The 24,823-nt window shown below is 43.9% G+C and overlaps 10 protein-coding genes across 10 annotated transcripts; 5 read left to right on the top strand and 5 right to left on the bottom strand.

The window, feature by feature from the left end:
- Positions 1-6: 6 nt before the first annotated feature.
- On the top strand, positions 7-1,791 carry K450DRAFT_298152 (uncharacterized protein). The gene is made up of 2 exons (XM_051593683.1): positions 7-589; positions 654-1,791. Exons 1-2 carry the CDS (start codon positions 121-123, stop codon positions 1,721-1,723), a joined length of 1,539 nt encoding a protein of 512 aa, XP_051447124.1. The 5' UTR covers positions 7-120; the 3' UTR covers positions 1,724-1,791.
- Positions 1,792-1,935: 144 nt separating this feature from the next.
- K450DRAFT_229100 (uncharacterized protein) lies at positions 1,936-3,993 on the top strand. The gene is made up of 10 exons (XM_051587034.1): positions 1,936-2,066; positions 2,163-2,224; positions 2,289-2,477; positions 2,552-2,663; positions 2,740-2,832; positions 2,896-3,023; positions 3,091-3,236; positions 3,304-3,448; positions 3,520-3,745; positions 3,811-3,993. The coding sequence occupies exons 1-10, from the start codon at positions 1,955-1,957 to the stop codon at positions 3,897-3,899; spliced, it is 1,302 nt and encodes a 433-aa protein (XP_051447123.1). The 5' UTR covers positions 1,936-1,954; the 3' UTR covers positions 3,900-3,993.
- On the bottom strand, positions 3,779-7,782 carry K450DRAFT_229097 (uncharacterized protein). Its single transcript, XM_051587033.1, has 8 exons — positions 7,339-7,782; positions 7,109-7,279; positions 6,939-7,048; positions 5,822-6,868; positions 5,676-5,757; positions 5,563-5,611; positions 4,762-5,495; positions 3,779-4,686 (listed from the first exon to the last, which is right to left on the bottom strand). The coding sequence occupies exons 1-8, from the start codon at positions 7,597-7,599 to the stop codon at positions 4,087-4,089; spliced, it is 3,054 nt and encodes a 1,017-aa protein (XP_051447122.1). The 5' UTR covers positions 7,600-7,782; the 3' UTR covers positions 3,779-4,086.
- A 4,848-nt stretch (positions 7,783-12,630) lies between these two features.
- On the bottom strand, positions 12,631-13,675 carry K450DRAFT_229091 (uncharacterized protein). The gene is made up of 2 exons (XM_051587032.1): positions 13,174-13,675; positions 12,631-13,075 (listed from the first exon to the last, which is right to left on the bottom strand). Exons 1-2 carry the CDS (start codon positions 13,499-13,501, stop codon positions 12,900-12,902), a joined length of 504 nt encoding a protein of 167 aa, XP_051447121.1. The 5' UTR covers positions 13,502-13,675; the 3' UTR covers positions 12,631-12,899.
- K450DRAFT_229089 (uncharacterized protein) lies at positions 13,117-14,219 on the bottom strand. The gene is made up of 4 exons (XM_051587031.1): positions 13,975-14,219; positions 13,861-13,908; positions 13,647-13,773; positions 13,117-13,575 (listed from the first exon to the last, which is right to left on the bottom strand). Exons 1-4 carry the CDS (start codon positions 14,140-14,142, stop codon positions 13,502-13,504), a joined length of 417 nt encoding a protein of 138 aa, XP_051447120.1. The 5' UTR covers positions 14,143-14,219; the 3' UTR covers positions 13,117-13,501.
- An 89-nt stretch (positions 14,220-14,308) lies between these two features.
- K450DRAFT_229081 (uncharacterized protein) lies at positions 14,309-15,590 on the top strand. The gene has a single exon (XM_051587030.1). It carries the CDS (start codon positions 14,383-14,385, stop codon positions 15,397-15,399), a length of 1,017 nt encoding a protein of 338 aa, XP_051447119.1. The 5' UTR covers positions 14,309-14,382; the 3' UTR covers positions 15,400-15,590.
- On the bottom strand, positions 15,509-17,603 carry K450DRAFT_229073 (uncharacterized protein). Its single transcript, XM_051587029.1, has 10 exons — positions 17,430-17,603; positions 17,304-17,352; positions 17,159-17,228; positions 17,045-17,079; positions 16,782-16,969; positions 16,614-16,710; positions 16,397-16,527; positions 16,268-16,335; positions 15,740-16,192; positions 15,509-15,646 (listed from the first exon to the last, which is right to left on the bottom strand). Exons 1-10 carry the CDS (start codon positions 17,565-17,567, stop codon positions 15,619-15,621), a joined length of 1,257 nt encoding a protein of 418 aa, XP_051447118.1. The 5' UTR covers positions 17,568-17,603; the 3' UTR covers positions 15,509-15,618.
- A 928-nt stretch (positions 17,604-18,531) lies between these two features.
- Positions 18,532-19,039, bottom strand: K450DRAFT_229067 (uncharacterized protein). Its single transcript, XM_051587028.1, has one exon. The coding sequence runs from the start codon at positions 19,015-19,017 to the stop codon at positions 18,637-18,639; it is 381 nt and encodes a 126-aa protein (XP_051447117.1). The 5' UTR covers positions 19,018-19,039; the 3' UTR covers positions 18,532-18,636.
- A 1,003-nt stretch (positions 19,040-20,042) lies between these two features.
- K450DRAFT_206629 (uncharacterized protein) lies at positions 20,043-21,155 on the top strand. Its single transcript, XM_051584750.1, has 2 exons — positions 20,043-20,957; positions 21,029-21,155. The coding sequence occupies exons 1-2, from the start codon at positions 20,239-20,241 to the stop codon at positions 21,066-21,068; spliced, it is 759 nt and encodes a 252-aa protein (XP_051447116.1). The 5' UTR covers positions 20,043-20,238; the 3' UTR covers positions 21,069-21,155.
- Positions 21,156-21,256: 101 nt separating this feature from the next.
- On the top strand, positions 21,257-24,822 carry K450DRAFT_229053 (uncharacterized protein). Its single transcript, XM_051587027.1, has 9 exons — positions 21,257-22,891; positions 22,956-23,141; positions 23,227-23,242; positions 23,313-23,642; positions 23,702-23,775; positions 23,837-23,951; positions 24,014-24,121; positions 24,194-24,229; positions 24,297-24,822. Exons 1-9 carry the CDS (start codon positions 21,398-21,400, stop codon positions 24,539-24,541), a joined length of 2,604 nt encoding a protein of 867 aa, XP_051447115.1. The 5' UTR covers positions 21,257-21,397; the 3' UTR covers positions 24,542-24,822.
- Position 24,823: the final 1 nt, after the last annotated feature.

Genomic DNA, 24,823 nt, shown 5'->3' with positions numbered 1-24,823 from the left:
TATTTCAATCGCCTCATCCTGGGAACCAAACTCTAAAACGTCATGGAATCATCATGTTGTCGAATTCAAAGCTTTTAAAGAAGCCCTGAAACCCGTTGATCTTCTTCTTATTACACAACCATGAACTCTCTACCATACGATGTTATTACCGATATATTCTGCCATATCAAAGACCCTTACCCACTCTCGCTGGTCAATCATCAATTCTATCAAATAACCCAAGACCCAGTTTGTATTGCCCGCCGCTTATTGGTACTTTATGGCAATTGCTTTGAATCACAGGTATTGGAGCCTGTGATGATGCCTTCGCCTAAAGTCACTCAAATTCTATTGGACAATGGATGCTCCCTCCCTCGACACTTTGTCCAGAAGCTGGAAAGCGGCTACTACCAGGGCATGCTTCACTGCTCCAAACAATCACTTGACATTATTGAACGTCAGGCCGTTGCACGCTTCGGGCCCCGCTTCGATTCGGCTGAAGACGAATCCCAATTGGTGTCTGCGCTGCTTGAAAGGATTGAGCAAACGCAAGATCGATATGAACTAGACCAACTTCACACTGAGCTTCATGACATAGTCTCCTCCACTGGTGAGTAGTCGCATTTTGAAAATTTCTACATTTGCTTAAGCTTCTTATCTGACTGTATCTATAGACTATGTGCCTGTCACCTTAGGCATCAAGGACAATGACCTTCTCTTGATCCTTCGGCTGATTATTCTAGCACCGGATGCCTTTGATATTATTCGCAAAAATGGATTCACGCTCAGGAACATTTCACGTACCCGAGATTTCGTGACACTGTTTACAAAAGTTGGTTGTTCTACCTATACCCAAAAATACACTGTCGATCAAGTCGCCCATGCACTGCAGGTCCTGTACGACACTTGCAATCTGGATATCCAACCCCACACCGTCAATGAGGTATTTGAAAAAATCATCTCACCGGAATACCTCAGTACCAATGCACCCAATGATCAGGAATCCGTACATACGCTCGTCATGAGCAAACTAGTACTGCCTTTTGACGTCAGCGCCATTGCCAGCAATATCATCTGCCGATGTCTGAGAGACAGTGGTTGTCTTACCTTGTATAAAACTTTTCCTTGTCCCGACCAATTTACTGAGGCTTTTCTGAAAGAATTTCCAACCCGAGACTGTCATACTGCAGCATGCTTGACCAGCCATTATTCCATCAAACTACTGGACATATTTAAATTCCCCCATCCTGTTACTCAGCGTAGCTTCGATATCATTGTACATAGGCTCGTTCTAGCTACATTTGGCAATGAATATCCACTCAAGCAAAAGCGATACCAAGGCTTCCGTCAACAGGTTACCAACAGCTCAGCCCCAATCGATAGAGAAAACCGCGCATTTCATTATTACCTAGATAATAGCTCTGCCCGCTTGACCAAGGATGCACTATGTTTTGATGGCCGTGAATATGAAGGCACAGTAGACGAAGAAAACAAGCGAGCTCTCAACATTTTATTTGACGCTATCCTCAAATACGGCGTCAGCCAATGGTCGGGTGAAGATTTGAGCGACTTGACAGACGGCAAAGCTGTCCTTGGTGCACTACTGGAGGAAGAGCGCATTGATTATGCCAAGCGGAACAGAAGACCCAGTGCTCAAGACGCCGCTGCTAATAAATGCCCACTCTCTACTTTCCATTCCACTCTTGAAGAATTCTACCAGAGTAGAATTCACGAAGAGCTGTAATTAATTTGTTACTATTAGTCCTTGTACTTAGCCCTTGTAAAAAAATAAATTATCAAAATGGTTTTTATATTCAAGTGAGGTCTGTTGGTAAAGCTGTTGCTGCAGGGCTTTCGCGATTCAGCAGTCATGTCACGTGCGTCAGTGGCTTGTCCTTGTAGATGGTATTGCTGAATTTCCCGGCCACTTTTAGACAGGCATTCGATTTTTTGTTTGCAGAAGGAATCAATCCAAATGTCCAGGCGACTGATTCAATTGGCCTCCAAGGGAGCGTCTCCTCTTTGCAACGTCCAACAATTTTACTCTGTTCGCTCATTTAGAACCTCTTCTTTGGCATTAGCCAAAGGTGCGTACCGTACCATGTGTCACTAATACCCTTTGCATGTCACTTTCAATAACACCGTCAACCTTTACTCTCCTCTCGACCATTTATTTCAAATAGCTGCTAAGCAACAACCAAAGGCAACAAAGAGCTTCAAGCAAAAGACAAAGACAACTGCTGAGGTCAGTATATTTTTTTCACGACTTTTGTAGTCGGTACCTGTAAGCTCACCTAAATTGTTTATAGTCGGCAGCTGCTGTCTCTGCTGCAGGAAAGAACAATGAATTGTTCTACAAATCTGCTCCTATCATCAACATGAATGAGTTCCTTCCAGAACTCATCACGGACGATGCTTTGAACAAAGTCTTTGCTCTTCCTGAAGATGTTACAACCAGCCTGGAGGTGTTCAAATACCCAAAGTTTCTTGAGAAAGAGGTAATGGTCATTTTTACTTGATGTGCCATCCCTGTTCCCATTCATAATGTTTTTTATATATTTCTTTTTCTTAGTTCAATCTGCTCAACAAAGCCTCCCTCGTCGCTCGCCAATCTTCCCTCGACTTGGTCAACAAAATCGATAATGCTACATCCGCATCTAGCGAATCAACACGAATCATATTGAGTAAGAGTCATTTTAATGCTCGTTGAACAATTGGAAAAGAGCACCGCTGATGGTTTTTTTTACTAATTCACAATAGCCGGTGAGCTTGGAAGTGGACGCAGTGCCGTTTTGCTTCAGGCTGTCAGCTTCGCCTTGAGCCGAAAGTGGCTTGTCATATACATCCCAACAGGTAAGAACAAATACTCATATTGGGGCATACTGAATGGACAGACCCCTAATCATTGCATTATAGCTTCTGTATACACCAATGGATCATCATCTTATGCACCTATCCAAGGCTCCAATCAGTTTGAACAACCTGCTTTGGCCTCCAGCCTTTTGCAAAAGATCAAAAACGTCAATGATCATATTTTGAAGGAGGTATGTCTTCTACTCATCGTAAACTGTATCGTTGAAAGCAACACACTCATAACCACTCTGCCTACAGATCCTTTTGACCAAGGATTATCACATTGATCGACACTCAGCCTTGAAGGGTACCTCATTGTCTAAGCTTTTAGATATTGGTATCAAGGATCAGTACACAGCACAAAAGGTGTTTGAGGTACTTTTAGAGGAGGCAGGCAACACTAGGTATGTAGTGAATGAATGGGTTTTCGCACACATGAGGTCTCATTTTCTCACACATTTAAACCAACAGCACGCCTACCCTTCTTGCTGTGGATGAAATCAACGCATTGTACACCAAGACCGCGTACCACGACACCGACTCTCAGGTTCTTGATGCCCACCGATTGCGTCTTCCACGCACCATCTTGGACTACTTTGCCGGCAACAAGCAATTCGTAAGTGACTGGGCTGACGAGCGCGTGAAATCCGACCCTGTTCCTAACCTCTCTCCTTGCGCGATCTACAGAAAGCTGGCGCTGTTGTTGGAGCCATGTCTGACCACCTCACAAACATCAAGAGCTTTGGCCTTGAAGTTGCATTGGGTTTGCAAGTCCCAGACGCCTATAGCCAACTCCCTACCGAGACGATAGCCTTGGCCAAGGGTGTTGAGAGATTGGACATTAAGCCTTACACTGACGCTGAGGCCAAGACTGTTCTTGACTACTACCACATGGCACAAGTGGTGTTTGAAGGTAAGCCTGACTCCATCCGAAATAATCAATGTAAACATTTTATTTATTTTATTTTGCTCCATTAGAACCATCCGAGATGCTGCTCAAGAAGAAAATGGTCACCAGCAACGGTAACCCACGAAAATTCTTCAACGCCTGTGTTAGAAACTTGTAGACAGACCATAGACCAAAAAATTTCCCCCAAACAAGACCCTTTCCTTAATCACAATAAAACAAAAACATCCATATGTAAAAACATTGAACGACGTCTCAAACCGGTGCGTGGGTTTATGCCAATGAATGAGAACAGTGAAATGATGAGTACTAGGGAGGGTATAACGTAAAATAGCTATTCTAAATATCTATCGCGCTGGTTTGGTAAACAAGCGCGAGAACCAACTGGGTTGATGCTCATGCTGGTATGGATCGGAGGCATTGTCAGTTTGAGACCAAGGACTATGCTGCATGTCAGGCACGCAGGTCTTGGATCGAATAGGAAGTACAAGAGGGTCAAAATTGGAAGCAGGAGGACGGTCAGGTACATTAGGCTGAGTGGCATGGGTGCGATCCTTGCTCGAGGTTGGAGTTGGGACGTCAGGCTGCGTTTCGCGATGCTTGCGCACGCAGTTCTCCCACACCTGTTGCAGTGCTTTCATGTAGGTCACCATCATATGATCTTCGATGCAGGTCCGTGTGATCAGCATCTCTTCTGAAAGCTGAGGTGACCCTTCGTGTAAGGTGTAGGTAATTTCGCTCTCCTCCGTGGGTGTCAACACGGAGAACAACATTGGCTCTGATTGGGTTTCCGATCGCTTTATGGGATGCGGTCGAACCGAAGGAAGGGGTGGTACAAGGGATGCGCCTGAAAACGACGTCGACGCGGCAGCCATGATGGGTCTAAAGTATTTGTGCGCTTTGACATGCGAGCGTCGAAATTCCCAAGTTCTGCCGGGTATATACAACTGAAAGCCAGACATAAAAGCTATTAGTATGTATATTCAATGGTGTTGTTATCTACCAAGGGAGTTGACACTTACCAGAGGGAATTCAGGCTTCTCGCTTTGATAGATTTGTTTTCGACACGTTTCAATGGCATCAAAACAAGCTTTTCTGGCATCGGCATTTTTGTTGACTTCATGCACTCCTCCTACAGCTTCAACAGCAGCAAGAGCATTCATGATCAGTTCCTTGAGTTCCATCGCAGTTCCATACGAAGTTCGCCCGACAATATCGTCTTGACATACAAAGCTATCGATGTATTCAGCATAAGCGTCGCTCAAGGCTTCCGTCACTGCCGCAACAGGTGCATAGCTGTAGCAATGAACCCGAAAGTCTGGATTTCCGGATAAATGCCGCAGCTCTTCAATGTGATCTACTACCATCATGGTGAGAAGACTGGCGCTACCGCCTCCCAGGGAATGGCCAGTGATGATAAAGGAATCAATTTGGCCAGCGTGATTATGTACATAGTGAAAAATTTGTGGTATAATGTTGGTGAAAAACCATTGTGCAGAAGCAAGCATGCCGGAATGCGCTAGTCCACCTTTCCATGGTCGATATTCACATACAAGATCAGTAATGCAGTCGTATAAGCTCCAAGTGCCTCGAATACCAAGAATAATCGCCCTTCTCGGCCGGTCAACGGATACAAAATAACTTGGTTGGAACACTGCTCCTTTTCGAACGCCATACTCGTAACCAAGAAGGTCTTGTGGTGGTATTCTGAGAAATTTGACAATGGCTTCGCGATTCGACTTGCTTCTCTGAACAGCTATATATTTCGAAAATGATGAGACATAGCTGTAAGGGTACAAACAGACATCCTGCAAATCGCTTACCTCGAAGGTATTTTCCGTATTCTCCTAAATAGTATAACCCTCTCCATCCCTAAAACCAACAAGGATGAGAAAAAAACCGCCATGGTGGAAAGACAACCGGGTAGCAAACTTACATAAGCGACAATGGCATGCTGGAAATAATGCCTAGCTTCCTCAATAAGATGAAGATCCTCTATAACAGGGGTAGGCGGTCGTCTTCATACAAATAATTAATTAAAACGAACTCCCTGCACTGCTTTGGTAAACAAAAATGACTTACACAGGGCGTTCAGCGTAAAACTTTTCCAGAATTGACATGGCGGTAAGGAGTTGGAAAGTAGTGACCTTGAAGCCTTGACCAAAAGCGGTGGCTAGTTTGAGGACACCACGAACTAAAGCTCGAGTTTCGGCGCTGACAACCAGTCCGATCATTTTATCAAACGTGGGGTGGGATACTGCGATTTCTTCAAAGGATTGATTCATCCAACGAAATGCAAACACCTTGTCGCCAAATCCAACACTTTGAATACTAATACCATCCGAGCTACTCGACTCTGTCGTGTCCGTGTCATTCCGCTTCGGTATTATATTTCGGCTTTTGTCTGTATCTCGTTGGGAAAATCCGTACATCAAACCATTGATAGCCGCCGGTATTGCTGTGGCGCTTTGGCCAGCCTGTTCTGTAGCTGACCACAACCAGCTTTTGGTCTGCTTTGGCGAGCGTAGCGTTGGGACGGGTGTCTCAGGGCTGTCTAATGCTGACTCTGAGGGTGATTCGGAAGGTGATTCAGAAGCTGTCTCGGACGGTGATTCGGGGGGTGTCTCTTCTTTTGAGGAAGCTTTGGCGTGATTCTCGAATGCTTTCTCGGGTACTGGTACATCTCGTAAAGCTGAGGATAAATTCTTGTTGAAATCTCGTTGTACAGCTTTATCTGTTTGAACTAGGTCGGGACGCCCATGTTGCGACGTTCTTTTAGAATAATCGATTAGGTGTTCTGGGCGAGTGGGCTGTGGTCCTCCACCAGGAATGACTTCTTCGGGTTCTTCAATGGGTGATTCGGGTTCTACGACCGTGCCATCGCTCTTATCGAATGCCATGTAGACTGGTGTGGTTTCGTCTGTCTCTTCCTTTGGATGTTGAAATATATATCGTACGCGCACATAAAGATTTCCATTCAAAATCCTATTATGCATGTATTGTTCAGGCGCAGCGTCTTCTGCCAGTTCGGTGGATACTTTTGACACCTGCAGGCGTTTAAAATTTTGTGGCACTTTTACATTGTTTGGTAATGTACGCCGAGCGTGGTACTCGTACAAAGGCAAAAACCTGTGGTATATACACTGTCAGTGATTATGTTGGCATAACAAACATGTGGGAATATGTGGCTGAAGCTTACGTCAAAAACATATCTGGTCTTCCATTCAACCTTGAAATCTTCAGTTTAGCTTTTGCAACGTGTTTTGATTTTTTACGGCCCCATTTCTTTGGCTGATCGTACAAGTCAAACTAAAAGCACTAATTAGGCGGAGTTTCAAATCTACTATGCTGTTACAAACCGACTCTTACCTCCAAGGTGTCAAATAACTGTGAATGGTAGGAAACGATGAAGACGAAGCCTTCGTTCCAATCGCCTGTTGGTGATTTACTACGATGTGAAAAGTAATGTTGAGCTCCTACTCGCAAACGCATCACCGGCCGCCTCACATGAACGTCCGTTCGCATATTTAGTAAGTCCACCTAAAAAAATGACATAAGTGACATGAATTCGATAGTGATGTCGACCGCCTGATACATACCTGTAGCTTTCCATAAGGTATTTCAACATCTCCTACACGCTCTCGTAGATCTACAGCTTTGTTCAGCTTATGCATATCGGGTATAGATAGCCTTCGCATGTGTCGAGGGCTTAGCGGGGTGGTGGAGATTTTTTTCATCATGCCATCGACAGAAGTCCTATCAGAGTCGTCGTTGACCAAAGTACTTGTCGTATCGTTTTCAAAGGAGTCTTCTCCGTTCCTCCCGCCTCTTCCAGGTATCGCGGAGAACATGGCAGACATTTTATAAGAATGGGAGATTTGCTTTATGAGGATTTGTATAAACGGGATGTGACGGTGAGTTGTGTTTCAGTACAAGCGAGGCAGTTTCAAGAGCTTGACAGCTTAGCGGTCATAATCCGGTGGTGAACAGTAAAAAGGAAGACTTTTTGAAAAAAAAGTAATTGATTTTTTTTTGTTGTGCAGTGAGCAATGCAAAGTCACTTGAGCGCCCTTGAGGGATCGTCTGCCCTTTACGATGCGTTGTAACGGGCGAGTCACAATCAAACAGCCACAGAAGGATAGCCTGCGTCCTGTAGGTTCCCTACAAAGGATATTTAATGAGCTGAGTGCATGCCATGCCTTCCAGTCGTCAAGACATGTCAAAGTTCTCGGTCCATGCCTGCTTGAAATCCATATCTTACCTCCCTAAAAATCCCATACTAGTTTGGTCCGCCTAACTTTAGAAAATGAATGGCCACGCATTGTGCTCTGGCTGAACCCTTTAAAATTAGCCTTTGTGTTCCGTAGAACGTACACAGGCCGAGATAGGAAGTACGACAGCCGGCGTCTCATGCAAAGAGCACATACAATTCTGCACCTAACAGTCGAAGAACGACATGCGCTGTCATGTCGGTTTATGAGCCACATCCTCACTTTTTGGAAATTTTGATGGATCTCCTTCTATCCTGGATATTCTAATTTCTTTCGTCGTGAATTCATCCGAATGATCGTACTTAGAGTGAGAGCCACCACGTTTACAATGGCCAAACCAAGCAAATTGGCGCCATCCTGAACGCACGCGCAAATTAGCTTCCAAGTATATATTTCTGCCAACAGCCAAAAACCGCTTGTCGATTGCTAGGCATGACTGTGCACAGCTGGGCCTTAATCTGTGCTGACAAGCAAATTAAATTGTGTGGGCATTGACTGCAATTGGAAAACCTCCATATGGTGCCGAACTAGCTACCGAATTCAATCGTACCGTTAAGCTCTGACTACGGCAGAAGGTTTACAAGCACAAATGTGTAGTATTGGGCCATACGGCGCAACAGATGGCGCTGGTCAATGCAGCTACAACTTGAAGAGGAGCCTGAAGTGGACCAAAATGTGCTCATTGCCAATACGACGTCCTATATCCCTGATATGGAAGAGCTTAGAGTAACGTCCTACGCGCAAAGACGAAATAGAAGATGGCCGTAGATATGGCACAAAGCTACAAAGAGTATACATACCCGATACTCCTCATGCATGTGTCAAAGCGGATCATACCGTACCATCATGGCTAAGGTCATAGCTCTCTTTAGCAGCTGAGTTGGCAGCTTTAAACTCTCCTCTCCTCTCCTACCTTTCTACTTCTGCGGTTTCAATTTTTCCGTCAATTTCTGTACCTTTTGTTCCTTAAGTTCCCAAAATTTGTAACCATCTGCTTCGCAAATAGCTGAATAAAACATGAGTACAAAAAAAAAAAAAGTTACGCATACAGGTTGGCTGCACCAGTTACGAACAGGTTAAAATGTCTTTGACATACACTAAGGGAACCATGATATGTTGTAGAGCTTAGTCCTTCACTAGATGGATAAATAATGCTCAGCAATAACTGTTTCATATGAAATTAGATTGATATGGAACAAATGGTCGAGATACGAGCTGGAGACGGTCGATATATGAAATTTCACTTTGCTTACATCGACTTATTCAATTATTTAGCGAAGCGTATCTATATGTACTTAATAGTGGAATGGCCGATTTAATTTTGTTTCTGCCAGTCATGGATATTGGTTGTGCAAAAATTAAGTTACAATGTAATTTTGTAACGCTTGAAGGTGACAATAGGCATGCGTTACAGTGGTGGTTGAAAATTTGGTAGCTTTTCAGTGACTGATATTTCAAGCTCGCTGACTCCCACTGCGAAATGCTTTGCCATCTACAAATTTAGCCTTCATGGTCACTGCAGCTGATACCATTTTGATTTATTTCACTCCTAGTCATGACTGGCTCTCTTTTCTGTGTCGACTTCAAACCTTCGAATCGCACCGTCGTCTTTAAAAAAAAAATCATGATTGGCCTATAAAAGTACATACTCAACTGCTATTGGTTAATATATCCGGTTTCATAAAAATTGAATAAGCAGCTTGCTTTTAACAAGGTCAAAGAGCAGCCAACAATCCCATATTGTATTTATGAATTCGGTGTGTTAATGTGGGCTGTTAACTGATATTACTGTCGACGTTCATTATATGCGATGCTTTTCTCATCGGCAGTCGAGCAATCTACATCACAAGCGATGTGGGTTTTTAGTTTACGCGGTGTCAAACAAAGTTACACATCAAGCGTGGCCAAGAATTATCGTTTTTTTTTTGGGAAGAAGCTACAGAGATTTGTCGTTTGAACAAGGAAACTTTTTCGTTTTTTTACATATCTTTCTCAAAAGCTTTGTGAACAAATGAGGCTCGTAATTACTCTGCTACTGGTTTATGAAGCATTTCATTCTTCTGTGATTGCGCTCAAGAGAAGAACTCCTTCAGAGGCGGGGTATGCTGAATTTCTTGTTTAAAAAAAAAAAAACGTCGGAATGGCGCCATTACACAGAAGTTTAAAAAGAGGTCGTTGTAGTCAAGCCATATGCCATATTTCACAAGTCTTACCTTGCATGGTTACACCTTGCCACTTAATTCCTTATATCTTTCGATAAACAGTGCGCCTCGGTGTTCTCGTCAGGTCATTTGGCCGACTGCTTTTATTAGTGTAATAACGCTGACCTCGTGCATAGTAGTTTACTTGCATAAATTCCTTTCAAACGAGTTGACTCGGTCGACTTTCCTTGTTTAACTCATCTTCATTTGACTTCATCCCTTCTCAGCTTCGAACGGTCCCTTTTTTGTCTCTGGACTGATGGTTTGCCGCTCTTAGCTGATGCACAACCATATCTATAAAGCATCAAAGTCCGCCTTTTTGCAAGTTAGCTTTTCCCCATAACATTCAAACCATCTTCAAGTTTATGCAAACTGATTGCTATGAACTCCACCTTTATCAGTCATGGATTTTAACTGCTGAGCAGGCATCTAAATATGGATACGTCAAACGTTGTTCATCTTCACTTCCTGTCAGATGCTAGCCATCGGTTTGACATAATGAACTGCGTAAACTTAGTCTACATCAAGTTATAGTGCAATGATCTCGTCGCTACTGCAAACCCATTGACTATGGAACTTTCCGAAGGCGCAAGGGTGTACATTGGACAAACTGCCAATCCACGGGCAAAGGAAAATGCTTTGCAACCTTATATCTCGGCTTTTGGAGTTCCTACACTTCATTTGTGTGTTGCCCATAATTTGTCCCAGTACCATCGTGATGCCCTAGAATGCACCCTAATGGCTTGGTTCACATTATTTCTTGGAATGGCTGTCTTGAATAAGTCCCCGTATGGAAACTACATCTACCGAAGTGTAAATACAAATGCCACTGTTGAGTCAGTGCCTATAAGAAACAAGTGAAACTATCGGAAGAACTTCCCAGTTTAACATACCTAACTAAGGGTCAAGTTTACCGTGGACCTCATTGATCCTGATGATGTATGTCAAGATATTGACGACTGGTATCCTCATTTTGATCAAGAAAAAGTCAATAACGCAGATCGAAACTTGATGCAATCTATGAGGGAACACTCCAAACCAATTGCTCTCGTGCTCGGTGCTAGACCGACACGACTTGTTGATGGTAGCCTCCGTAACAACTTCATTCGTGACCGATGCGGACGGCTCAATTTCTCGCGCTTGAATTATGGTCGCTTCATTGCCATGCTCTGGGTGCCCGATTCTAGCCACTACAGACACTTCAGGCTCCAAGACAGAATGTTCGGCATTGAGCTGTACACATTAGCTAGCAAAGCTATTTGCACCCTTGAGGAAAAACTCCTATCGGGACGTGATGGACGGACTGTTGAGCAGGTTGACTTTGGTTTTACCAACCTTGAAGTTGAAATGCTACAGTTTTGGTGGGATTTTCATCCACTTTGTGCCAAGATACGGCAGCTATGCCTCAAGGTAGCATTAATCCCTACATCTTACAAAGCAGCATGGACCGGTACCTTACCTGTAGTGCTGCTGAGCAAGTCCAAGTTGTTTGACGAGCCATCGGTCAGTATGCGCGAATTTTGCACGTCGGTTTCAAGGATAAATGCATTGCCGAAGGACACTTTCATCCTCTGCCTGATGAACCTGAAGATGTTCAAGTCGCTAGGTCCAGGCGCGAATACTACGACCAGCAAAGCCACACCATCAGGGGAAATCAATTTTTGTCAACTTGTTCCTTATGTAACTTCCATTTGCCGGCAAGAACATATACAAGAAACAGGAGTATCTTATTTTCCCTCCGGATGCCTCTGCGGTCGGACACGTTTCATAGAGGGCTGTCATTTTGTCCAAGGGCAGATTCCACTGAAAACGTTTCCGGATAACAATGTCTTCATCCACCACATACTGCGTCTGCCGGTACCAATTGTTATCAATCACAGACAGCTTGTGGTCTCGGTGATCGACTTTCTAGAAACTGACGGAACAACTTACTTTCAGTCTCAAACTCAGCCGATCATCAAGTTATATGGTGCTCTCTTTGCAAACTACAAAGCGTATCGAAACCAGGAAAAGGAACACAAAACTCTGTCGACGGCTTTCTCACGCTTGGTGAACCAAATGTACAGAGATTTGAGAACTATAACTGGATTTGAAACAGTTGGCCCTAGATCCACCTCTCGTGCTCCTAAACCGATCGAGAGAGCTGCTTAAAGAACTGGCACGCCAAACAAGTTCACTCTTTATTCATTTGGTGCGTTAACAGAGGGTTCACTGGAAGAAGTTGCAACCGCGGAAATGGAGGCATTGGAAGACATGAATTTTACTCCTCACTCTTCCATGACTCTCTCTGTTTTTCTAATTCTCTCCCAGAGGAGGATTTTGCTTTTAACGTACTTGACTCCCCTCTACTACAAGACCTTGGTAATTTCTCTGTGTTTACCTCTTCTACGACTACTTTTAACTATCTGGCATAAATGTCAAGATACACATCTCCGGCAATTCTGCTATAGACGCGTGACCCTAGCGAATCCAGACTCATTCTGTAACAACATGTAGAGGAATAAAATAAAAAAAATTACCCATCTTTGTCCATTACTTGATACGAATACCCATATACTCCATCTGTGCACCTTGAAAATAGATGAGAACTTGGAGGGTAAAAAGATGTTCAACTATGTAAACTTTGTGCATAACTTCAGTTCGGCTGACGAGCGTATCAAGTTAGTCTTATCACTTTCAACTATTATATCACTCTTTTAAAATTAATATGATGTAGTATATGTCGGCAAGCGTGTAGCTGAAATTTAGTAATTCTTTATAGTCTAGCTGTCGAAATAGGGTGATCATCAATTCCCGGTGGAAGTGAAAAATCCGTCCGTCATAATGAAAAAACCAATTCCCTTCTGCCAAGTAAGTAAAATCAGCTACATTTCACAAGACAACATGGAATGAAAATTGAGATAGTAAGTTTCGAGGTTTTTGGGTAGATCATAAGAACAGCACAAAAGATCTCAGGGCTTGCCTGGCATAAACAGCTTTTCATCCACTACAAAATATTCGATATAATCAAGCTCAGGAAAGAATGCTACTACTATTAAAACTAAGTAACAAGATACAGCAATAAATTGAAAAATCATAAGGCAGCAGCGGCACCTGCCGCGATAAATTTCAATAGCAAAAACGACAGTAGCCAATGGAAGCGACGGAAATAAAAACCACCAACAGGACTGCTGTGAAGTTCGCTGAAACAAGACATGCCCCCCACTCTTTTCAATGAACAGGCACCTGCCCTCACCATTTGTTAGCATTTGACACCAACAGGGGAAAACAGGTTTGTAATGTGTGTACATTTAACGATGAACCTTGTCATTTACGATTAGAACCAATCTAGCTGAGCCTGGTGGACCGAAAATTATAAAGCTTGCTAAAAGCGTATGACGATTAGAGCACTAATAAGGATAAGCAGTATTGTTTAATAGAATACGTCACTAATACCAAGATGTCTGCTTCTGAACGTGATGCGTTTGTTTATATAACACGGAGAAGTCAATGGATCATTAGCATAGAACAACCTTATTGGATTTAAGGGAGAGTCTCGGTAATATCGAACATAGATTGGGTGGTAATGGAAACAGGAGAGGCTGTAAAAGAGCACTGCATTTCTTAACTAAGGCACTAGCTTCATATCAGCATTCTTCTACCCCATGTGAACACGACAGGAGAGTTGTTTTCCCATGGCATTTGAGCTCAAGTTGCTCTAAGATATATTGCATGTTTAATTTTTTTCCCAAGAAGTTCAATCTCCTTCGTTATCAGGACAAACCTTGTAAGAGATCCCAGCTTTATGGGCCCTAACAGAGAACGCCACCAAGAAGATGTATAGAATGTCTGCGAGCTCGAGATAAGGAGTAATGGGATGAGCCACCAAAGAATTTAATATTGGGCTTGCAACCAAAGATGCCGAAAAGTTTTTTGGAAACATTTTGGCCATGTGAACGATGGCTCATCGATTGAAAGAGCTTTTTAACCACGCCCGCCTAACCGAACCTTGAGTAGATTGCATAGATATTGTGATTGAGAATATATAAATATAAAACCAAAAGTTTTAAAAATACCCATTTGCATTGTCACCTCTTTTTTTTTTTTTGTTTAACCAAGGTCACCTCATTATTTTTTTTTCCTTCTCTTCTTTTTATTTCACCCAATTGTTTACGTTTTTTTAAAGGCTTCAATGGGTTCCACCTTTGATTCTCCTCGTGCTACTTTTCAAGCCATCAAGGCTCCTCCAGCCAGCAGTCGAAATTCCTTGGGAAGCATCAGTACCCTGAATTCTTTCCAATTGCCTGCTTCTGCTGCACAAGAATCTTCCACGAACCTTGATTTCAATACCAATTTTGATCTCAGCGTTCCCCAATTTAATGCCTCCACACCCTTACCGTATGCCTTGAGAGACTCGCAAAGACGATTCGCGTTGTTTCTGGAGCCGAGCAAAAAGTCGAACTTCTACTGCAGCATCGAGAATTTCAACGACAAGGTGTTCCGCGAGCTTGGGCCTAATCAAGCGCAAAATTATGCTCCACATATCAGTATCATCGACAGTATCGTGTTGAATCGCAGCGACGACTGGGAAAATCGCTGGAGCGCAGTGCAGGACCTTCGAGATGGTGTGGAAGACACCATTCGAGACTTGGCTCCTCAAATGCAATGTCCTATGTTTCAAGGCTTAGGAGTGGTGGACAAGCCGGAAAAGGCTCTAGTAATTGGCTTGAAGTCAAGTGATAGCTATAATGAATTGGTTCGTAGGCTTAATCGGCTGATGTACGACAAACACCGCGTTAGGGTCGAGCTGCGTCCTATGAATCGATTACAGCTAGCTTACGATCGTAATCATCCCTTAAACGATCATAAACTTCGTCATCTCCAGCAAATCGCAACGGAAACCGTCGCCGTTGATGATCTAGTACTGCAAAGGGTGCCATTCGACATTGTGTTGTACGAAGTTATGCTGGAAAGCCAAGTTACCGGAGTTCGTCATCAGATGGCCGAATTGGGTAGATGGCGCGTAGTGGACGGTAATCGAAAAACTCCAGGAATCAACTCCACAAATTTCTTTATGCCGGTGTCGATTGTGGATACGGTAAAAATGATGCTAGGCCGCTGGAAATTACACTCTGGCAAAAAGCATCTGCACAAGGAATGGAAAACAGTGGACACTCGACTGCAATCGAAACTGGTCACAGCATCGTAAAAAAAAAAAAAAAAATCAACATCTCTCACTCCTTCTAACTATGACCATGGCTCCACCTGAAAGCCAACCAAAGCACCTTTCATTCTTTTTCAATATTATTCTCCTCCTGGCTCCCCATTCTTTTTATTCTACATGCACATTGTTACAAAACTGCCATAATTTCTTCGTACATATCCGTTGTAACCAAAATCATTCAAAGAAAGATAATAAAGTTATTCCTTATTGCATAGTGATAACGGCGCGAATACTAAGTGAAGAGAAAGTTTAAATCATACGAGCCATCAAGTAAGTTTCGTGCTCGATCACAGATAAGCAGGCCTAGCCTCTCGTTACTACTTACCAGTCTCCAGAGTGCATTATGTCAAATGCCTTGTTGATCTCGTCAAGTCCAAAAGTATGAGTGACAAATTCGTCGACCTTGAGCCTTCCTTCTTGGTATTCCTTGACCAATCCAGGCATCTCGGTTCTTCCCTTGATGCCACCAAAAGCTGAGCCCTTCCAGACACGACCAGTGACCAATTGGAATGGACGAGTAGAAATCTCCTCACCTGCAGCAGCTACGCCAATGATGATGGATTCACCCCATCCCTTATGGCAAGCTTCCAATGCAGCGCGCATGACTTTGGTGTTACCTGTGCAGTCAAAGGTATAGTCCAGACCGCCATCAGTCAAGTCAATCAAGACTTGCTGAATAGGCTGGTCCTTGTAGTCATTGGGGTTAACGAACTCGGTGATACCGAATTCGCGGCCGATCTTCTCCTTGCTAGGGTTGACATCCACACCAATGATACGGCTAATTTGATGATTCAACATTAGATACATCTCTCAGCCAAGAATACGTAGAAATAGGCATTGAAAAACAACTTACCTGGCCTTGTTGTAGGCAGCACCTTGAGCAACACTCAAACCAACGCAACCCAAACCAAAGATAGCAACCTGCATGGGAACAACCGTTAGATAACATATACCCTTTATGACTGAAAGAGTGAGTACGGACCGATGAGCCTTGAGTGACCTTGGCGGTACGAGTGGCAGCTCCGAAACCAGTAGTGACACCGCAACCAAGCAAGCAAACCTTTTGCAAGTCAGCTTCATCATCGACCTTAACGACAGAGACATCAGCGACGACTTTTTAAGATTTGCAGGAAAAAGATATTTAGTAACCATAAATCGTTAGCTGAGAGACTTTCCATGCATCGAGATTGGGTCATTACCAGTGTATTGGGAGAAAGTGGAGCAGCCCATATAATGGAAGAGTTGCTTTCCCTTGCAGGTGAAACGAGACGTCTTGTCAGGCATCAATCCTTGACCCTAAATGCCACCAACGTAGCTTGTCAGTCCAGCTATTCCGCATGCATACTCAATGATGACGGCGTTTTTACCTGGGTAGCGCGAACAGCACCGCAAAGGTTGGTCTTTCCACTGGTGCAGAACTTGCACTGCTTACACTCAGCAGTATAAAGAGGGATAACGTGATCACCAACCGCAACATCAGTGACACCTTCACCAACGGATTCAACAATACCACCACCTTCGTGACCAAAGACGGTGGGGAAAGCGCCTTCGGGATCTGTTGCATGATTTTTAAAAATCGAACATGGTCAGAACATGCCTTAACAAACACATAAACACCAATGAAGCATACCTCTTCCTGACAAAGTGTAGGCGTCGGTGTGGCAGCTGGCGCGGTTTTTAAGTCAATGTTAATACCCTTGTCATGCACGTTAATGCATTATCCGTCGATCATCATAGCACTTACACGCCGGTGTACAGGATCTGAATACGGACTTCATGAGCCTTCGGGGGAGCAACCTCAATTTCTTCGATAGCTGTTCGCAAACACGAATGGAAAAGGATTAGATATACGAGGTGAACGAGTATAGCGTGTGTGTAAATATACATACACAAAGGCTTGCCAGCCTCCCAGGCGACGGCAGCTTTACACTTGATAACCTGGAACGTGCAATCAAGACATTAGGATGCATGCTACAAGACGTGAGTAGTGAATCTACTGAGGGCATTGAACGTACTTGACCAGCAGTTGATGACATGATTAAAAACAACTTGTTGAGCTCGAGTTGGCTGTCATCGCAGCTAAATCCTGACCAGATGTGACTGTCATCTGAGCTCACAATTTGCCCGCAGCCCGCCCGCTCGGAAGACCGCATTTACGATGGCAGAAGCACTCTGGGGTGCCTTGTCATCATATCAAACACAACCAAGCATCATATCACGTTGTCGTGGTAGTTCGATGACTTTCATTACGTATGTTTTGAATCATATTGGGATTTTGCTTTGAATAAGTCAAACATTTTCATTATACCCTTGTTCTGAGTTTCAAGCCTTACCGGAACGTATAGGCAAGATAAGACTGAGAGCAGAGCAGTTATACCGTGCGGGAACGGAACACAAAAGCTTTTTCCTTGCCACAGTATTATTGATTTGCAAAACAAAACTGCTGTTTCAGAGTGTTTAATTAATAATGCCACCTGTCATAATCAATGGTGTCATCTGTGTATGATCGTTCATATGTCGCTACTACACAAATGACGCTTCCTCTCTGACGTGAGGCAACCTCAACATCCTCGTCAACTCGTCATTACTAATCTCCTCAAGACTCGTTCCATTTATTGGCTAGCTGCAGGAAGAAATGAAACGGACATTCACAATGCGAAGAGCTGTTGTACTGCGGTTCACCTTTCGTTTTCAGCCTGACATATGGCTCACTCTGAGTGTTCCGTATCGTCATTGATTTTTCCAAAATACGTACCAAATGTATATCATACCATGAGGCAGAGTAGAAAAAAATTGGAAGTCTCCATGCCAAACAAGGTGATGCTTATGTCTTCGATTGATCAACTTCCTATTGATCACCCCAAAAAAATGTAGTATTAGTTTCCATCGGCCACTTTTTGATTTTCAGTGAAGGGCTTTCCATAAAAATGCTAACAATAACGCCAACGGAGATGATGATCTGTTTACCATTGTGATCTTCGGTGCCACTCTGGACAGAGCATACGACTTGCTTGCAACTCATCACCATATAAATTTGCTTTTGCCCACAATTTACCCTTACTTGGTATAAAGAACACAGAGTGCCAAGCATTGTTGACTTTTTTTTTCAGATAATGGAACGAAATATTTATTTTTATATTGGTACAAGTTATTAAGCGGTCTCCATCCGCCTTTGAATAATGCGGACTACATGAAAATTACAATTATACATGGCAAAGAACATTATGTTTCTGAGTAATATTCTCTCTCATCTACATCTTCATCGTCGTACCAATCATGCATGTAGTCTTCGTAGCGCCAGTTTTCTTGAAACAGAGACACCTTGACATTCTTATTTCCTCGATGCATTGATTGACTCTCAAAAATTCTTCTTGGAACTTCAGAGGGTCGAACAGCAAACTCCTTTTGGTCGGTGGCAGATGATACGATTCCATTCATAAGCTTTTCGAAGTCTGAGTTCTGTGAATTAGCACTGTTCTTGAACGTAATGGTTATTTCGTCTTGGACGGACGGTATTTGCGTTTCCGCTAAAGGGAAAGCTGTTACTCGGGAAATGATGAGTAAGTAAGCCAACAGGAAGTAAACGAAAATGAATGAGGTCATTGCTGGGTATATTGAGTGAGTGAATGATAGTTGATGAGTTGAAAAAAATGATGTAAAAAGTGCTACTTATAAGACGCAGCCTCGACTTCAGGGACGGCCGAGCATCCCTGATTCTTCAAGGGCGCACCAATAATGATGGAAATGATCACCGAAGAAGTGCTTTAGGCTCCTGAAAAGGCAGCAGCTTGACTCCTGAGCAGAACTTTCCGTCGAATCCGTAGTCACTGTCTTGACTTTTTTTTTAATAAATCCTCGGGCAGTTCAATCAAAACATTCATGGCATGGTAGGAAACAAAATTGCAGCACCTTAGTTTTTTAGGTTGAACCAAGTGTCTTTACATTGAAAAATTTGCGAATACATAGAGCGCTTGTGCTCAGAATATCTTTGTTTTGTATACAAAAAAAAAACTAAAAAAAAACGATAACTTTCCCATACCGATCATCACTCGCACGCAAATAAAACGGAAGGGTGTCCCTTCCTTCCAGGTTGAGGTATGATAAACTTTGATAACTCCAATGGCATGGAACTAACCGACTCAACCAAACATCCCTGAATTCAATTTGTTTAATTTCACTTTATTGAATGGTACCGTCATCCATGTAACGATATACAGCTCTCAAGGAGAGATGATTAACGTTTGGCTACTAATGTCAGGCCGTCTGTTGCAAGGTTTGATTGTCAAATGTGACTGCTTTCAGAATGGGCCAGTGGTGGATCCCACTTTGAGTTGGAGGGCCGTTCCACACAAAATCGGTGCCAGCTTGCAAATCGTTGAGCTTTCTTTTCCGTTATCTGTAAGTAACCCTATATACCATCCATTGCTAAAATTGCCTAGAGTCGATATCGCCATCGATGAATGAACGGATGGATGGATGATGCTTCAAAATAGCGACCTATCAACTTTTTAGACATCATTGCGCCTCGCCAATGTCGACATTTGAACCACAATCACATCTAACGCAACATGCCCACCATTTAACCTAATAAGCCCACCCACACTTTCACCATGCCCAATCACCTTCAGCTCTGCCTTTCGGGCTCTGATGAAATGCAAACAACTGCACATTAACTAATAAGCCCTGGAGACGATCCGACGACTGCAATTATTTTTTTCCACCCAACCACCGACTTCTACTGCCTGCCCCAGACTTTCTCATTTTGCCATTTTCAATCTTACTAACCCATCCTTACCACCTCTCTACTTGACAGCTTGATAAAAAATGGGTCGCGTTATTCGTGCTCAGAGAAAGTCTGGAGGAATCTTCAAGTCGCACACCACTCACCGTAAGGGTGCTGCCAAGTTGAGATCGCTCGACTATGCTGAGCGCAACGGCTATGTTCGCGGTATTGTCAAGGAAATCATCCACGATCCCGGTCGTGGTGCTCCCCTCGCCAAGGTTGTTTTCCGCGACCAATACAAGTACCGTCTCCGTACCCAAATCTTCATCGCCACTGAAGGTATGTACACCGGTCAATTCATCTACTGCGGAAAGAAGGCTTCCCTCTCCGTTGGCAACGTCCTTCCCGTCGGTTCTATGCCCGAAGGTACCATCATCTGCAACGTTGAGGAGAGAGATGGTGACCGTGGTGCTCTTGCCCGTACCTCTGGTAACTATGCCACCGTCATCGGTCACGGTGACGACGGTAAGACCCGTATCAAGCTTCCCTCTGGTTCCAAGAAGGTTGTTTCCTCCGGTGCCCGTGCTGCCATCGGTATCGTCGCTGGTGGTGGTCGTATTGACAAGCCTTTGCTCAAGGCTGGTCGTGCTTTCCACAAGTACAAGGCTAAGCGTAACAGCTGGCCCAGAACTCGTGGTGTTGCCATGAACCCCGTTGACCATCCTCACGGTGGTGGTAACCACCAGCATATTGGTAAGGCTTCTACCATTCCCCGTGATGCCTCCGCTGGTCAGAAGGTTGGTTTGATTGCCGCCAGAAGGTTAGTATCATTTGTTATTGTTACGTGTATTGTGAGTCAATGGACTGATCCCCCGAATTCCCTTTTTATAGAACCGGTTTGTTGCGCGGTAGCAAGAAGCTCAAGGAGTAAATGTAGCACGATGATATTCAAAGTAGCCGCCAATAAAAAAAGTAACACACAGATTTGTTTCATTGTTAAACGTCGATATAACATCATTGCTTGGGAAAATATCGGGGGGTGGTATGATTTCGGAAGCTGGCCATGTAGTTGTTGGACTTTTGGTTGTTCGTTTACGGTGATTCATAAGAATATCTTTGGACCCATAATGTAATTGCTCTATCATCGATTTAACTGTGAAGCAAGCGATCGACCGCAGATAAAACGTCACAAATTTAAAAGCAACGGCCTGGCACATTCCAAATCGAGAAGTCTGCTCTCTTCGAGGAATTACAAACTGCATGCCAAAAGGTCAGAAGCGTAAACCCAATCCCACTGCTACACCGTCTCCTAGGAAGAAGTCTACACCAGCAACCCCTCAAAAGGGCTTAGAATTTTTCTTTGAATCCCAGCGAAAGAAGCAGCATAAGTTAGAACAAGAAGCATTCGGCGATCCGCAATTGGCTCGACCTTCGAGTCCTCTTGGCAATCGCGGCAATGCAGCAGACGAAGCAGCGCTCTGGGAGCTCCCACCAACGGATGAAGAACCATTGTTCCTTACGAACAATCGGTCTATGTTAGCGTCGACAAGCAGCCCAGCGAAAGAACAACCAAGCCATGACAGCCCAATCACCACCCCACCTGAAGATACCGCTTCAATTGTCAAATCGGAAGAGCCATATAGTACTGATATTATCAATGAACCAAAGACAACAGCGTCGACTAATTCATTCCTATTGCAAACGAAAGATGAAATTAAGGAAGACAATGAAGCTTTAAAGCAGCCATTGACCACGGACCCTCTGGAATTTGACGCACACGCATATCCTGTCAACTCTTGGATGACACCAGATGGACCTGTTGCTCCTTACTCATTCATTACAGAAGCTTTTTGTATCATCGCCGATACCAACGCCAGAATTATGATCACTAATGTCCTCTGCAATATGCTGCGCGTCCTCATGGTTCACACTCCGACCGATTTGTTACCTGCTGTATGGCTTTGTTCGAATGCCATTGCTCCACCTTATATGGGCGTGGAGCTTGGAATAGGCCCATTGATATTGAGCAAGGCTATCAATTCCGTTGCTGGCACAAGTGGAAAGGCTCTGAAATCACTTTACGAGAAATATGGAGATTGGGGCGACGTTGCCTATGCTGCAAAGGTCTCGGTTCGAACCTTGATTCAACCCAAACCGCTGACCGTACGAAACGTCTTCTCAACTCTCAAGTCGATTGCCAGTTTGAAAGGACAAGGCACTGTTGATGCGAAAGCTGCCTTGGTGAAGAAACTCGTTTTAGCCTCTCGCGGGGAAGAGGTCCGATACCTTGTCCGTACATTTGTATCTCACCTAAGAATAGGAGCTGTGCGCACTACCGTCTTGACGGCTCTGGCGAAAGCATGCGTGTTGGACCACTCACCATTCTGTTCAATTGAAGAAGACGACCCCGTAACAATGCATTTCCATCGACAAGCCGGGGACGATAAAGCGGTTTTGACGGAAAAAATGAAGCGCGCAGAGAGAGTGGTCAGGGAATGCTATGCACAACATCCTAATCTAGACAACATCGTTCCAGCTTTGTTGCAAGGCATCTCCCAGTTCAAAGATCACTGTCCACTTTCCGTTGGCGTTCCACTTCGACCTATGCTTGGAAAAATCACTCGGGATTTATCCGAAGTGTTTGTGAAATTAGAGGGACGTTCCTTTGCTTGCGAATACAAGTACGACGGCCAACGAGCGCAAATTCATCTTGGCGAACAAGGACATATTAAAATATTTAGTCGACATTTAGAGGTGAGGTTCCTCAGCACGACTCGTTGGCGTAGCTGGCAATGTTCCTGACGAATTATATTTACAGGACATGACCGACAAATACCCAGACGTTGCGGCATTACTAGCCAAAATGTGCAAAGAGAACACCAGGTCATTCATCATCGATGCGGAAATAGTGGCTATTGATGACAAGGGTGTTATCCAGCCGTTTTCAATTTTGAGCAACCGTGCCAGAAAGAATGTAATGATTGAAAACATTACCATCAGCGTCGTAAGTACTATGTGATATGGAACGACTACAAACACTGCTGTCATGCTGAACATTTCCTCTCGGGTATGATATTCTTCGGTATCAGTGCGTACTCGCCTTCGGTAAGTATCTATATCCTTAATATCATTCAATGATGAGGCAGATTGGTTTTAACAGAGAATGGGTCTACAGATTTAATGCTACTGAACAATGAACCGACTTTACAACAGTCTCTCAGAGTACGGCGACAGCTATTACGAGACCATTTCCACCTTATAGAGAACAAATTTGCACTCGTCGAGGCAATAGATGCATCTGGAAGCCAGGAGTGCCAAGACGAAGTATCCGACTTTTTCAAAAAGAGTATCAAGGATGGATGTGAAGGCATTATGGTAAAGGTGCTCGACCATCCCGGAATGGACAACAATGGCAAAGCTCCGATGGACGACGACAAGGCGAATACTGACAAAGTCGAGACACGCGCAACCAAAACATCACAATTACTATCCACTTATGAACCAGGTAATGTGCAGGAGTAGAAAAATGGTACCCATGGTGCTTTATCCTAATGTCTACTACAGACAAACGCATGGAGAGCTGGCTCAAAGTCAAGAAAGACTATGTCGAAGGGGTCAGCGACTCACTCGATCTTGTGGTAAGAACATAGTGTCGATGATCTGCTCAAAGCTTAGCTCATATTCCTGATCGTTTGTTAGCCTATTGGAGCATGGTGGGGAAATGGTCGCAAAGTTGGATGGTATTCTCCAATACTTCTAGCGTGTTATAACCCCGAGAGCGAAACATTTGAATCGGTATGCAAATGCATATCAGGTAAGGGAATCATCGACTGACGAAGACATCGTACAAACACGTAACCGATAATTGTTGTATAGGGTTCAGTGACAAATTCTACAAGGAAATGCTGGAGGTCTACTCTGTTGACAATGGACGAGTTTTGAACGGACCACGACACGACTACGTGACAGATCATCGACCAGATGGTAAGTGACGCGAAAGTGTTGTGGCGAAACTTGTCTATGGCTGGTAACACAGATTTACTTGCACGTCTGTAGTATGGTTCCAAGCGTGTGAAGTGTGGGAAATCAAAGGTAATATGGTGGATACTATGATGATGAACGTGAGGCATAAACATTAACGCTGACGACGGCCTCATAGGCGCTGATATCACGGTGAGTCCAATTCACAAGGGTGCCATAGGGCGAATAGACGAGGCACGCGGACTTTCACTGCGGTTTCCACGATTTGTCCGCAAGCGCGACGACAAGGACGTTGAGGACGCGACATCAAGTGAGATATTGGCGGAGATGTACGAAAAACAAACGAACCTCCATGGGTCTTCAGCCATAGAGAATGGCAATGCGGAAAATGAGGAGGAAGAAGGATGGATAGCTGATGATTGAACAACACGCTTCAATCACGAAACCTCGCGCTTTTGGTCAGTGTAGTACGTGGAATATCCACTGGAGCCAGCAATGAACGATGGGCGACAAAAGTGTGTAACCAAATGGAGTCCGCGTACTCCTGAAAATCTCCGCTTGTTCTACTTCCAAATGTCTGCAATCTACTTGCCAGGGTTGGAATTCTAGCGTCTTTTCATTATCTAATGTCCATAGAGTCAGTATTTAGATGCAGTCAAAATGTAAAATAATTGGAAAAGAGAAGAAAATTGTAAAGAAGTACTA

Source organism: Umbelopsis ramanniana, assembly GCF_025399195.1.
Source record: "Umbelopsis ramanniana AG unplaced genomic scaffold K450scaffold_11, whole genome shotgun sequence".
Classification (NCBI taxonomy): Eukaryota; Fungi; Mucoromycota; class Umbelopsidomycetes; order Umbelopsidales; family Umbelopsidaceae; genus Umbelopsis; species Umbelopsis ramanniana.
This window is presented reverse-complemented; position numbering and strand designations above follow the sequence as displayed.

Excerpts from the sequence above, each read along its gene's own strand:
- K450DRAFT_229081 (XM_051587030.1), top strand. The coding sequence starts at position 14,383 with ATGGGTTCCACCTTTGATTCTCCTCGTGCTACTTTTCAAGCCATCAAG.
- K450DRAFT_298152 (XM_051593683.1), top strand. The coding sequence starts at position 121 with ATGAACTCTCTACCATACGATGTTATTACCGATATATTCTGCCATATC. Across the intron at positions 590-653 it reads TGACATAGTCTCCTCCACTG|ACTATGTGCCTGTCACCTTA; the intron begins GTGAGTAGTCGC and ends CTGTATCTATAG.
- K450DRAFT_229073 (XM_051587029.1), bottom strand. The coding sequence starts at position 17,567 with ATGCGGTCTTCCGAGCGGGCGGGCTGCGGGCAAATTGTGAGCTCAGAT. Across the intron at positions 16,970-17,044 it reads CTACACTTTGTCAGGAAGAG|ATCCCGAAGGCGCTTTCCCC; the intron begins GTATGCTTCATT and ends ATCATGCAACAG. Across the intron at positions 16,528-16,613 it reads CACTTTCTCCCAATACACTG|TCGTCGCTGATGTCTCTGTC; the intron begins GTAATGACCCAA and ends AATCTTAAAAAG.
- K450DRAFT_229053 (XM_051587027.1), top strand. The coding sequence starts at position 21,398 with ATGCCAAAAGGTCAGAAGCGTAAACCCAATCCCACTGCTACACCGTCT. Across the intron at positions 22,892-22,955 it reads TATTTAGTCGACATTTAGAG|GACATGACCGACAAATACCC; the intron begins GTGAGGTTCCTC and ends TTATATTTACAG. Across the intron at positions 23,643-23,701 it reads ACTATCCACTTATGAACCAG|ACAAACGCATGGAGAGCTGG; the intron begins GTAATGTGCAGG and ends TGTCTACTACAG.
- K450DRAFT_229089 (XM_051587031.1), bottom strand. The coding sequence starts at position 14,142 with ATGGCCAAAATGTTTCCAAAAAACTTTTCGGCATCTTTGGTTGCAAGC. Across the intron at positions 13,774-13,860 it reads AACAACTCTCCTGTCGTGTT|CACCCAATCTATGTTCGATA; the intron begins CACATGGGGTAG and ends TGTTTCCATTAC. Across the intron at positions 13,576-13,646 it reads GTTCAGAAGCAGACATCTTG|CAAGCTTTATAATTTTCGGT; the intron begins GTATTAGTGACG and ends ATACGCTTTTAG.
- K450DRAFT_229091 (XM_051587032.1), bottom strand. The coding sequence starts at position 13,501 with ATGTACACACATTACAAACCTGTTTTCCCCTGTTGGTGTCAAATGCTA. Across the intron at positions 13,076-13,173 it reads TGAAAAGCTGTTTATGCCAG|CTGATTTTACTTACTTGGCA; the intron begins GCAAGCCCTGAG and ends TGTGAAATGTAG.
- K450DRAFT_229097 (XM_051587033.1), bottom strand. The coding sequence starts at position 7,599 with ATGTCTGCCATGTTCTCCGCGATACCTGGAAGAGGCGGGAGGAACGGA. Across the intron at positions 7,280-7,338 it reads TACCTTATGGAAAGCTACAG|GTGGACTTACTAAATATGCG; the intron begins GTATGTATCAGG and ends TCATTTTTTTAG. Across the intron at positions 7,049-7,108 it reads AGTTATTTGACACCTTGGAG|TTTGACTTGTACGATCAGCC; the intron begins GTAAGAGTCGGT and ends TAGTGCTTTTAG.
- K450DRAFT_206629 (XM_051584750.1), top strand. The coding sequence starts at position 20,239 with ATGGGTCGCGTTATTCGTGCTCAGAGAAAGTCTGGAGGAATCTTCAAG. Across the intron at positions 20,958-21,028 it reads GGTTTGATTGCCGCCAGAAG|AACCGGTTTGTTGCGCGGTA; the intron begins GTTAGTATCATT and ends CCCTTTTTATAG.
- K450DRAFT_229067 (XM_051587028.1), bottom strand. The coding sequence starts at position 19,017 with ATGACCTCATTCATTTTCGTTTACTTCCTGTTGGCTTACTTACTCATC.
- K450DRAFT_229100 (XM_051587034.1), top strand. The coding sequence starts at position 1,955 with ATGTCCAGGCGACTGATTCAATTGGCCTCCAAGGGAGCGTCTCCTCTT. Across the intron at positions 2,478-2,551 it reads CAAAGTTTCTTGAGAAAGAG|TTCAATCTGCTCAACAAAGC; the intron begins GTAATGGTCATT and ends TCTTTTTCTTAG. Across the intron at positions 3,746-3,810 it reads GGCACAAGTGGTGTTTGAAG|AACCATCCGAGATGCTGCTC; the intron begins GTAAGCCTGACT and ends TTGCTCCATTAG.